The sequence below is a fragment of the Microtus ochrogaster genome, chromosome 16, assembly GCF_000317375.1.
Source record: "Microtus ochrogaster isolate Prairie Vole_2 chromosome 16, MicOch1.0, whole genome shotgun sequence".
Taxonomy (NCBI): domain Eukaryota; kingdom Metazoa; phylum Chordata; class Mammalia; order Rodentia; family Cricetidae; genus Microtus; species Microtus ochrogaster.
The window spans coordinates 60,275,303-60,287,665 of NC_022018.1; the positions used below are offsets into that span (position 1 = coordinate 60,275,303).

Genomic DNA, 12,363 nt, shown 5'->3' on the forward strand with positions numbered 1-12,363 from the left:
ACAAACAGAGGCTGGGAGACCACACAACAGTAGAATGCCTGCTTAGTGGGCATAAGAACCTAAGTTTAATTCTCTCCTGCCCTGCAAAAAGTAGCTTCCGAACGCCACCTACAAATGACATTCATTTTACTTCCACCCAGCAACTGAATAACCCGGCTTTACAAATTGGAACAAGGTGCATGTTGGTCAGGTGCAGACACATCTAGCTGTCACAGACTTCAATGGTTAATACTGAAAGCAACTAATTTCACATATACTTAATATCATATGATATATCAGGAATTGACTCAATGATGGTTGAATAAAATTCTTTCAAACACTATTAATAGAACCAATAAACTTTTATAATCCTCAATATTTATTCTTACTATTCATACATATGTTTCAAACTCTGAAATTTAAAGGGAGAAAGACAACCAAATGCCAGAACAACTAACTCCTTTGGCAATAAATTCAGTTATGTAAATAAAAACAGTTTCATAGTATGGAGATAATGTCTCTCCCTGATTAAAATTATGCTTCTCAAGAGACACGTTATGACCAGTGAAAATGGCCCTTCAAACACATCCCATGGTTCAAAGGCATTGCAAAAGAGAGGCAGTTTTAAAATGTAATAAGCCGCCAACAACTAGGTTATAAAACTGCTTTGGAGATTGAAGTGATGGCCACTTGCCCAGGAATGCTATTTCCCTAGCATATAGGACTAAATTAATTAACAACCTATAACTTAATGGCAAAATACACTAATAAATTTGCATTGCCTTATTTACTTGAAATAACTATTCAAGTGCTCTGACTCTAGACACATGTATCTTTACTTGCTACATTAACTGTCCTTGCTATCCTTACTCAGACCCAAAATAGAACCCCTGTGAAAGGGCCTCTCAACCCCCCAAAAGAAGTCGCACCCCACAGGCTGAGAACTACTGATCTAAATCCTAACCCTGACACCAATTATAAAATTACTATACTGTACTCCCATACCAAAGCAGTAATTTGTATAGCATTATATATTCCTATGTGCATATAATTATAGGAAAATAGGTGAAATCATCATATGCTAATCAATTCCTACTCAAAACCACTATAACACTACTTGTCTGCCTTGATTTACAAAGTATTTATCTTCAAACGGTTCAAGTGAAACCAAACACAGAAAAAGAGTAACTCAACAGCTGTTCTAGGTTAAATGAAAGAAAAACTTACCCACTCCACACTCTGCCCCCAAATACCTCTTCCCCCACTGCTTCCCACTTGACCTCCTGGCCCACCCCCACTATTTTCTCCCTGACCCCTGACCTCCTTCCACTAGTCTCAGCTTCGAAGTTCCAATGGACTTCAAACCTACAGGAAGAGCAGAGAAAGAGGAAGCAGAAGGTCATCTTTTTCACTGTACTCCAGGGTCCTAAGTTTACTCCCAAAGACAAATGAAAAGCTGGTAAATAGTTCTCATTTATGTCTCATAAACTCACTGCAATCTTTTTCTTTAATCTACTGTGATTAAGGATATGGGATTTGGAGAACAACAACATTTATAGCAAAAGTTACTCAAGGCTTAGCGGCTAGCTAGCCCAAACACATACTTTCTGGCCTGGAGCTCATTGTGTAAAGCTGGCCTCTGAACTCATGAGATCCACCTGGCTCTGTTTTCCTGGTGCTGAATTAAAGATGCAAGCTACCATGCCCTGCCAAACTCACACTCTAACATCAGATTTCAGAGCCCAGCACAGTCACTACAGAGAGAATAAAAACTACAGTCACCCTGGCTGGTTGTACAACCCAAGCTGAATAACTCTATCTCAGTAAATGAGAACGAGAAACGCTAACACTGACGACCCAGATTTCAGGGCTGCGGTTGCCCTCTCCCTGTCCTGACCGCTGCCATGTTACACAGTATACCCAGGGAAAGGCAGAGCTGCAGAACTCCTCAGCACTGCTGAAATGGGCAGAACTAACAAGGAAGGCTACAGCGTGATTTTACAATGCAATTTCAAGAACAGAAGAAGTAAAGCGAGTATAAAATGTAAAGACTAGCCAACGCTCTCCTTCTTACAGGTCGTTAACGCAGCCCAAAATGTCACTATCACGACCCAGTGTCATCCAGGAAAGGGAGACGAGTGTGGCTTTTCAGAAATGGTCTGTATTTATACCTGGAAATCATCAACAAGCTCAGGAAAGAGGTGCTCATACATCTTCAGTTCTTCTACTGTGCGTCCTGGTACTTGCTGGGGCTTTAACTTGTTAATATCTGTTTCAATATCATCATTCTGAAATAATAAAACATGTTATTAGTATAAAAACACAAAAATGTTAGAGAAAATATTTTATATTTAAAGTGTCCCAAGATAATATTATTATTTATGATTAGTAAATAATCACTAATAAAATTTATATTCAATTTAATGGCAAATCGGTTCTTTTAATTAGTTATAGATTATCACTGCTGCTGATTTTGTTGTTTGGCCATGGTTAATCTTAATGCAGCAGACATTTTCAGGCTCATCAAGACAAAAGTAAAATAAAAATAAAGACCACGTTTGTTCTCCTTAATGTCCCTATTATTTGTCTGTGAAGTAAAACTCAAGAAAATTAAATTGAAAATCTTTATACATAACAAAAATGGTGACAACCAAAGTAGCTAGCATCAGCTGGCAGGAACTACACTATCATTTCATCTCTAAGTCACTCTGCACACCCCATGAAATAGGCTCATTTCATCTCCACCATCTGACTGAGGGTGGGAGTGGAGCCCCAAATGATAAGGAGCAGGCAATCAGACAGCCTGGCATGAAGAATTAGTTCCGGAGGTTCCGAAGTTTACATTCTAGCCAGTGTGACTCTTGAGTAGAGAAAGCCCGGCACACTCTCATACGCCACACTCGGCAGACCCTCTGCACACCCCACCGGCACCGTGCACACTGCTTCCTGCAGGCCAGGAAATAAAGAAGTGGTGCCAGTGTCCAACACCCAACTCTAGGAAAAGGAGAGAGTGCTTCAGGTGTGTCCTCAGACAGACGGGTGTGCTTCACGACAGGAGGGCAAGCGCCAGCTCACCTAGCACACCCTCAGTGCCCTCAAAGAGTCTTAACAACCGACCGCACACAAACTCGTGACTTCCACATATGGGTAAGGAGACATAGAAAGACCAGTTACTAATTTTCAAGTGGGGCTCATTTTTAATTTCCTCTTTATCATACTGTCACAATAAACTACTTAATTTCAATCCTAAAGCAAATTTATTTTACTATATTTAAATCCTTCCTATATAGTACCTAACTATATATGAACATTAATGAGTAATCTTAAGGAAAAATATATGATATTTCCCAACATTCTATATTTGGGAATTCACTTTTATTTACATAATCAATAAATAAGATTTTGTAATTACTATTGATAACAGATTGGTTTTGCCAGATGGTAGTGGCACATACCTTTAATCCCAGTACTCAGGAGGCAGAAGCAAGTGGCTCTCTGAGTTTCAGGCCAGCCTGCTCTACACAGTGAGTTCCAGAACAGCCAGGACTACACAGAGGTATATGGCTCACTGTTAGGAATGGCCACTTTAGCCTCAGGAAGGGAACCTGCTGTTGAGTTGTTTAGAACCTAAAAAGAGCCTAGACTAAAATCTCTGCAGAAAAAAAAAAAGCCTCATGCTAGAGAGGGCAATGCAGTCTGGAAGCCAACCACCAACCACAACAGAGCAGCCCCAGTTCTCTGCAGCACAGCCATTCTCTAAGACACTGTGCACTGAGGATGTCCAAGTGTAACAGCCAACACAAGTCAGAGGCAGAGAGCCATGCAGGCAAGAGAGGCTCATGCAGTTACAGCTCGCAGTCTCAGCCAATGCACCATGGGCATGCAGAAGACATTTCAGTAGAGCACACAGCAGTGGTGAGGAGGCGGATCTCCACCACACTGCCTGGCCCTGTGCATACACAGCCACTGGTGCCTTGTCTACACTGCTGGGAGGGTTTGATGGTCACAGTGCATAAAGAGCTTGGACTGGCACATGGTTAAGTGCTCAATAAGTACTATTTTTTCTCATAACTATCACTGTTTTGTTAAGGCAAAGTAGACAGTATAACTGCAGACAGCAATAACTGTCACTGGTAAGTCAGAGTAAAATGGATGCCAACAACGGTTTTTCAAAAACACCAATGTCAAGAACAAAGAAATGGGTGGAAATGTTTCAGATGAATGAATGAACCAAGCAAGAGCCAATGAAATGCAGTATCTGAGGCAGATCCTGCAGCAGAGAGGGTTAAACAGCTCACAAAGGCATTACAGGAGCGAATGATCAACTGGACACAGACGGCAAGTTGGTAGGATGCTAACAGCTGAGCTGCTATGAGCAGTTATGGTGGCTAGCGAAGGACCAAAGGAGCTGACATATCTAGCCCACGCTCAGATACCTACTTTTTAACATGTACACTCATGCACAGTTTCCAGCAGCTGAATCAGTCACTGTTCCAATTCTCCTCACTAATCTTTATACTCTTAATCATCACAGGTATTGTTAATCACAAGTGTGAAATGTGAAGAATAAACTATACCAGACACTTTGCAATGTTCAGTACTAAAGTCTTCACAGCTGGGAACCTACCAATTCCATTTCTCATGTCGGGTCCAAATACCCCATTACCCCAGATTTGTGTCTTAACATCAAAGTCGGACCTATTTTTCTTTGTGATCTCACTGGTGGTAATAAAATTGGTTCTATATTATTAATAAAATACAGCTTCCAGTATTCTATACTCTGAAAGATGAAATATATAGTGTATCCCAATTTTAAGGTAGTATTTCAAGATTTCAAGTATTAAAAGTGTTATTTTAAGTCATGTATATGAATGTTTTTCATGTGTGCCTGGTGCTTGCAGAGGCCATAAGCAGTGTCAAGTCCCATGGAGCTGGAGTTACAAATGTTTATGAACTGCCAAGTGGATGCTGGGCATCGAATCTGGTTCTCTGCAAAAGCTGCCAGTGCTCTTAACTGCTCAGCCAGCATCTCTCCAACCCCAATTGTCCAAGATTTAAAAAACAAAACAAATCAAAACCAGAACCAGACAAAAGTTCTGAGCAGGCAGTAAACAGGCTAAGCCACTGACAATCAAAGGGATGACTTTTGTAAAGATGCTGCAATGGCCCTTTTGCAGCAAATAAAGCAGAGACACGTCTCGGAGCTGCCAGACACGGCACAGCTCCGAGAGCGCAGACTCTTCAGCTGCACAGCTCGGGGAGCACAACATTAGCTTTACAGTCCCTCAGCTCAGCACTCTCCCCTAAGAATCGTGATGTCAACACTGAGCACCTCCACTACAGACTACACTCCCAGTGTCTTTACAACCCCAAAAGATTGCTGACAGAAGAAAAAGCCTTCTGGAATAAACCACCATAGCATTCTCAGGCTGCTTTCCTCAGAGCCCTTATGTTCCCCAAACTAAGTAGAAAGCTTAAAAACTTTTCCTCAGGAACAATGAACATTACATTAGGGCTGTTTTCAGACCAATAGATTCAGCTACAAGAGAAAGACATGGATAAAACATTTTATCTGTAAACCTATGCACCAGAAAATCTGTTTGAAAGATGATATACACAATTTATAAAGTTTACTAATAAGAATGAACCAACCTTAAAACTTTGATCTAGGTCATCTTCATTTTCGACTTCATTTTCAGCTTCTAAATCAGCATCATCATTGTCATCACTTTCATCCACTACGTCATCCACTGTGGTAGGAAACACACTGCGAGTCAGTCAGAGGCCAGGGTGTACAAAGCAGATGTGCACAGTGCACGCAGAATTCCAATCACCAAGAAACAGCAAGGTGATTTCTTTCTATAATTGAATTATTATGTTCATCTACTCAACACAAACTTCTTTTTTGTTCTTTGACAATTACTATATTTGGTTTTTTGTTGTTGATGTTCCCTTTTTAGATGCCTTACTAAAAACATCCATAAAGATAGCTCAGCTCTAGAAACCTGAGAAAGTATGTGGAAAGTATGTGTTTCCGAGCCCTAAAAGTTGGAAACACTACAAGTTAAACATTTCACTGCTAATGTTCTCAGTTACGAATGCCCTATGTTGCAGCAGCCCAGATGAAGCACTATGATAAACCCGAATGACTCACTTATTTCCATGACCATGTGTTACAAACTAGGAATTTTTTAAAGATATAATTCCTACCCTAAAGGAGGAATACCATGGGAAAACCAGGCAGACAGTAAGTGGCTGCAAACCTCACAGAGCCAAGAGATGACCACTGACCATTTCACAGGGCAGCACCTAAAGGAGACCTAGGGGCAAGGTAGTGACCTTATAAGAGGAAGTAAGAAAGTGAGAAGGCAGGCAATCGGGAAAATAAATATGACTGGCATGTAGAGTGTGCTTGGGAAATGTAAGTAACAATGAGATGGGATGAAGCTTACATGTCAGCTAAGGCAGTGAGGCTTGAACCTACAGAATACAGATGGGATTTCCAGGAAAAGAATGGCTTCATACAACTTGCATTTTCTGGCTTGAGAGGAGAACATGAGTGAAGCAGGGCCAATCACGACGGACAGGTGAGTGTCTAGGCCAACGCAAGACTAGGGAATGCAAGAAAAGGCTTCAAGAAACACTCAGGGAGTTCCATGAAAAGGGCATGGAGCGTAGCTGCGGGGAGACAGTAGAAAAGCATCAGGCTGCTCACAGAGTAAGGGAAGCACTGAGAACCACTTTCCTAAGCTCCCTGGCATCTGTACCCAGTGTGGCCTAGACAGAGATTACTGACTGCCCCCAGCAGTACCATCCTGCTTCGCCTAATGTTAGTAACAGAAACCTTGCATTTTAGCGGAGGAATTCCAGCCTTCACTCAACAGTGACATCAGCTCCTCGGGATAATTCCAGACCAGTGTAATATGATGCAAATTGATAAACATACACCCCTCCAAATAAGTTGTATTCTCTGGAAGAGAGGAGAAAGCCATCCCTTGTAGCGTACTTTCTTACAAGAAGCTACAAATGATCTCTGACGGCCTACTCCACTGAGATCTACTAGCCACAAACCCCTCGCCAATCGAGCGAATGAGTGAAAGCCTTGCTCCCTGGCCTAGACCTGCTCAGCTAAGGTGTCCATCTCCATCTCCTACTCTGTGAAGTGTGGGCACCGCTCTGGCATGGAACTCTTTAACAGCAGCTCAGTTTATCTTCACTAACACTGGTATCAAATGGCTTAAATTTGGGGGAAGCAGAGAGGTTTTATAAAAATAAAAACTAAAAAAGAAGGTAACACAGCACATGCAACAACCTGGATCTATTTACCCTGAGACCTAACAGCAGTCTGCAGTGGAAAGAGCTGATATATGGAAAAAGAACAGGAGCAAACGCTCTTCAGGAAAATACGCACTAAATCAACAAAAGCCTATCGCGAAGAGGAAAAACACCACTTCAACAGTTCAGAGCTGGAGGAAAAAAAAAATGTCTTCAATTTGGGGCCAAATGTTCCAAGTATTTTCCTTTAGGTACATGCTCCAATGTGAAACCTCACACAGCTTCAGAGCATCTGAGGCTCTCTCACGGCGTTGCACTGGTAAGGACTAACTACACCTTCAGCATACAATCAAAACCAGTGGCTAGAAATCAAAACTGTCATCTGCGTTCTTGTCTATATTAACAACAGCAGTGCAGGGAACAATTTCTACATGTCTCTCTGATAGCTTAGTAAGGCAAATACAGGGCATCCCTGGGATGCCTCCACTAAGGGAATGAGCCAGCAGCCCCTAAAGGACTTAGAAACTATAAACATGGTCCTCTTCCCCTCTTGCGTTGTGTATTAGATCTACAGATATGGATATATTTGTGTACACAAATACATTGTTAGGTAGTACATTATATGCTGTGTGTACGCACACACAGGTTTGATTCTATATACATGAGATATACAGTCACGGGAAAACTACTATATTTTACTCATTTTTCTTGTGTACCTGGTGCTATTAAATTTTTTGTTTGTCATGGTTCCCTAGGTAACACTGTAACAATACCTACCACAATTCATACATCTCACCCTCTCAATAGTTAGTCCTTTCTTTCTCTATCTTTCTCTACTGACTTAGCTAATGATTTGAGATACATCTTTTAATATTTCAGTACTATTTCTGAGGCATGGTATAGATAAAATTTAGTAATACTGTTCAAAATAACTGTCAATTTCCTTAATAAACTTTATCTGGAATCTATTCATGATACTTACTGAAACAACTGGCTCCCTTATTTTGACCTACTAATAATATATGTCACCCATTTTAATATTAGAGTGAACTTCGTTTCTTAAAAAATAATCATAAATAAACACTGCCCAGTTCAATTTGCTCTGTTTTCGAATTTTCACATTTGTTTTGATTAGCAAGATTTAGCTGTGGATTGTTTCTGGTAATCCTTACCAGGTTTTGCTTTCAGCATCATGCTAGCTTCTAAACTTTTCTTTTTTTTCTATGCTCTGGAAAATAAAGCATAGGAAAACCCCTTGAAAGTTGAGAGAACTAACCTATGACATCATCAACAGTTGATATCACCAAACAAACTTGACTACATACTCTATTTTAGGCTTTTTACTATTCCAGTCAGTTTTAGTCAATTATATGTCCCTAAAATACTAGCTCAATTATATATTCAAAAGGGCAGGGAACCCTGATTGCTCTTCAGGCTGAGGAGGGAGGGGGACTTGATTGGGGGAGGGGGAGGGGAGGGAGGCGGTGGCGGGGAAGAGACAGAAATCTTTAATAAATAAAAAAAAAGTATTCTTAGGAGTGTTCTCTCCAGCAGGATTCTGATTTACGTAACCAGGGACTCAGGGGCACATTTACCCATCCACTGACTACTCACGGAGGGCAGGTTGAACTTGACTGGATGGAGCAGCACCTGTGTGTCCAGCACAGATACAACAGCATGGCTGTCCTGTCTTACACTCGCTTCCTCCTGGGTCTATACTCTGTGTAAACAGTGCTTCTGCACCTCTTTGGGGAAATGTACACATTTCCTAGTTTCCTTTCAAGCTGTCTAACCTACTGCTTTAATCTCCAGACAGTATCTGCCCTTTTACTCAATGTAAAGGTCCTGATCTTTTCATAAAATTTTGTTGTTGTTGTTTTTGACTTTTTATTTATGACAGTGTCTCGTTATACAGGTCTCATTGGCCCAGAAACCACTTTGTAGACCTGGCTGGCATCAAATGCAAAGATCTGCCTATCTACCCCTCCCAAGTGCTGGGATTCAAAGCCCCACACAGCAGCCTTTAATAGGGAGTATTTAATCTGTTTAGATTTATTATCGAAAGGGACATGCTTCCTCATGTTTCACAGTCAGATCTCTCAAGGGTTTGTTATTCATCTCTGAAACTCCCTTGCTTTTACATAGCAGTGGTGGGTTCATTCAAGAAAAACAAAGGCTCCCAAAGTTTTACCAAGAATGACACAGGGGCAGGCTCTAAAATACCTGTGTGTTCCTTTGGACCAATGAGGTCAGCATAAACACCTCTGTTGAGGAGGTTACATATGAAAATGTACATTTCTGCAATTACAATTTTAGAAATGTAAGAATTGTTATTAGGACATCTATCAACATGAAATGGATTTGTTCATGTAGAAGCTCCGTTTATGGTAAAGACATAACATTGTGAGCCTTGTACTAAAAGAGATTATTCTGTCAGGTGTTACGGAGTGGGCAGGTTGTAGCATTTAGTACAGCTGCTCTTCTGCAGGGTCCTTTGCACCCTCAACATCTAAACTCATCACTCGACTGGCTGCAGTATACTCCAGTAATCACGTCAGGAAGGGTTTAAGGTGCACAGCTCCATACCCACATATCTAAGAGCACACCACCTTCGTGATGGAAGCTATAAAGGTTCAGAAACCTCAAATGAGAACTGATCCTTCAGATACATCTCCATAGATGGTACTTCACTACCTTTTGGTACTTACTAATCAAGAAAGCAAGTCCTGAATCCAGCTCCAGCCACTCAACAAAGGTGTACCCTCATAACCACCCATGCAATTCAAAGGATGCTAAGGAGGAAAATAGGAGCTAAAACAGTGCTGCTGTGATACTGAGCTATTCCATTTTGTCCTGAGTTCCCATGCCCCTGGGATTTCCTGGGTGGCAGGAATGTCTTCTGTTCTAATGAGAGGACCCTTGGTAGAACCCTAGGTAGCTTCAGGATGGAGGCTGGGAACGTCAAACCTGTTTCTCAGCCTCTACGGAGGAAGGAGGACCTACAAACGAATTAGTCATCCACATCCAATGGTTTAATCGAGCATGCCTATTTCGTGAGACCTCCATAAACTTTCTAAAGAACGTGGCTCTGAGAGCTCCTGGGCTGTGGACACAGAAGACACTAGGAGGAGGATGTGTCTGCAAGAGCATGGCTCCTGTGCTGTGCTTCCTGCTGATGTACCTGAGTTATGTCCTTTATAACAAATAACGTACAGAGTGTTCCTGACTGATGTGAGCTGTCCTAGCGGTTTACCAATACTGCCAGTGGTGTGGTAATGCCCTAACATCTTTATAGTCAGTCACTCCAAAACAGAGGAAGCCTGGACACGTAGCAGCAGTCTGAGGTGGAGAGTGTCTTGTGAGATGGAGCTCTAGTTCTGTGGTGTCCATACTAAGTCAAGCAGTATGCCATCTCAGCATCCAGAGTATCAAATTTGTTGATTATTATAGACAAGAAACAGTCCAGACCTGTCCCAGATGAGGTCACATTTTAGCTAGGGCTGCTAAAAAAAAAGTAATTCTGACACACTAGAAAGTAATGGAAAACAAAATGAGAACATCCTCCTTGGCCCAAGACTCCATCAGACTCTTCCCACCCCACTTTGAAGGTGTGTGAGTTAACAAATAAATGCATTTCTAGTTTAGTGATTCCTCACGTCTGAGACACACCGGAAAGGAGCCCACAAGAGGGTATCACCTTTCTCATGTTTGCCATGCCTGGTGAACTCACTACATTGCAGGTAAACTTCTGCTATCCCATAATCTGGACTCTGACTAAACATCAGGACATATTCTATTTCCTCCCTGTTGTTACTTTCTGCTGCATCATAGAAGAGTTTCCCAGCCTCCTCCAGCGAGGACCACCATCTAACTCCTACAGCTCACACCTCCACAATCCTGTATTTAGACAGAGGAAAGACAGAGTCCAAAACTCTGTGACTGTCCCTCCAAAGTAAATGATAGTGGCATTACTGGGGTCAGAGAAGCCATGCGTCAGAGGAGGAGGACTGTGCTCATCCTGGGCCTGTCTCTACCACTGCAGCACAACTTTTATAAAGACTCTCTCTGACATACATGCAACACAGTACTTCTCTTAATAGACTACAAGTTCTTACTTGTAAAGAAGTGCAGATTCATCCTGCTCACATTCACACCCATGTCAAGAGCCCACAGCAGCCAAGGCCCTACCTTCAGGGGGTAAGCTGTAGAGCTGAGCCACAGGTCCAGTCACAGGGATGACTGGCAACTCGAAGTGGAAAGAACTTTTAATGGTTGGTAGTGGCAAGCGGTTTTTGGGGAAACACTTCCTCATTATCAGACTAGAAGTGTTGACAAGAGGGTCAAGGGTCCTGACGGCCAAGCATTCCTGTTCAAACAAGAATATGTGAGTTAGTGAACAGCTCAACACCACTATACTCAAAACGTAACACAATAATGATCTCCTAGCACAGACATCACACAAAGTAATACTGTAACACAATGTAGTTATAGAATGGCATTACTCTTCAGACATAGCTGTACTCTGGAATCACGTGACTGACTCAGTAGGATATTTCCTTAAATGTTCACTAGGCAAAAATCAGTACTTATCTTTGGCAATGAAAGTCATCAAGTAGAGTCACTCAGATACTTGGCCTAGCATAAAAAGAATACAGAGGCACTGGGAACTGGTAAGAACTAAAGAATCGTGTGTACTGACTGCGCCTCTCAGAGCCGTAAGGCAGCAGTGGGAGCAGACCCCACTTCCACTGCTAGGAGCCTGGCTGGTTGGCCAATCATCAAGTACAGGTGATCTGATACTATTGCCAGTGACAACTGGCCTTTCAGTGGTACTTGGACATACTGCACAATCTTCAGCACATGACTGACTTAATTAAACAGTCAAATTAAGGCACGAAAGTGTTAAAACCACCCAATTCATCAACATACATCAAATAATTACTGTATGCATCCAGGTGATAAAAACAGGCATCTAGGATTGTTCTAGAAAAATGAAAACAATAAACAAGAATAAACAAGCCAAGTGTTTAGAAACCTTAAGCACCATCATGCAGAAAGGTTGTTTATTGTGGGGAAAACCGAGAGTGCAACTTAAACAGATATCCTGTC

General features: G+C 41.7%; 1 protein-coding gene across 5 annotated transcripts in view; it reads right to left on the minus strand.

Moving 5' to 3' along the window:
- The window catches only part of Agtpbp1 (ATP/GTP binding protein 1), a 128,862-nt gene that overhangs the window by 49,372 nt on the left and 67,127 nt on the right, over window positions 1-12,363 (minus strand). For all 5 annotated transcript variants that reach the window (XM_005355304.3, XM_026782897.1, XM_013349180.2 and 2 more), the window contains 3 exons: window positions 11,443-11,620; window positions 5,632-5,729; window positions 2,151-2,267 (listed from right to left, as the gene is read on the minus strand). In XM_005355304.3, coding sequence (XP_005355361.1) covers window positions 2,151-2,267; window positions 5,632-5,729; window positions 11,443-11,620 — 393 coding nt within the window. The remainder of the gene's footprint in view (window positions 1-2,150; window positions 2,268-5,631; window positions 5,730-11,442; window positions 11,621-12,363) is intronic.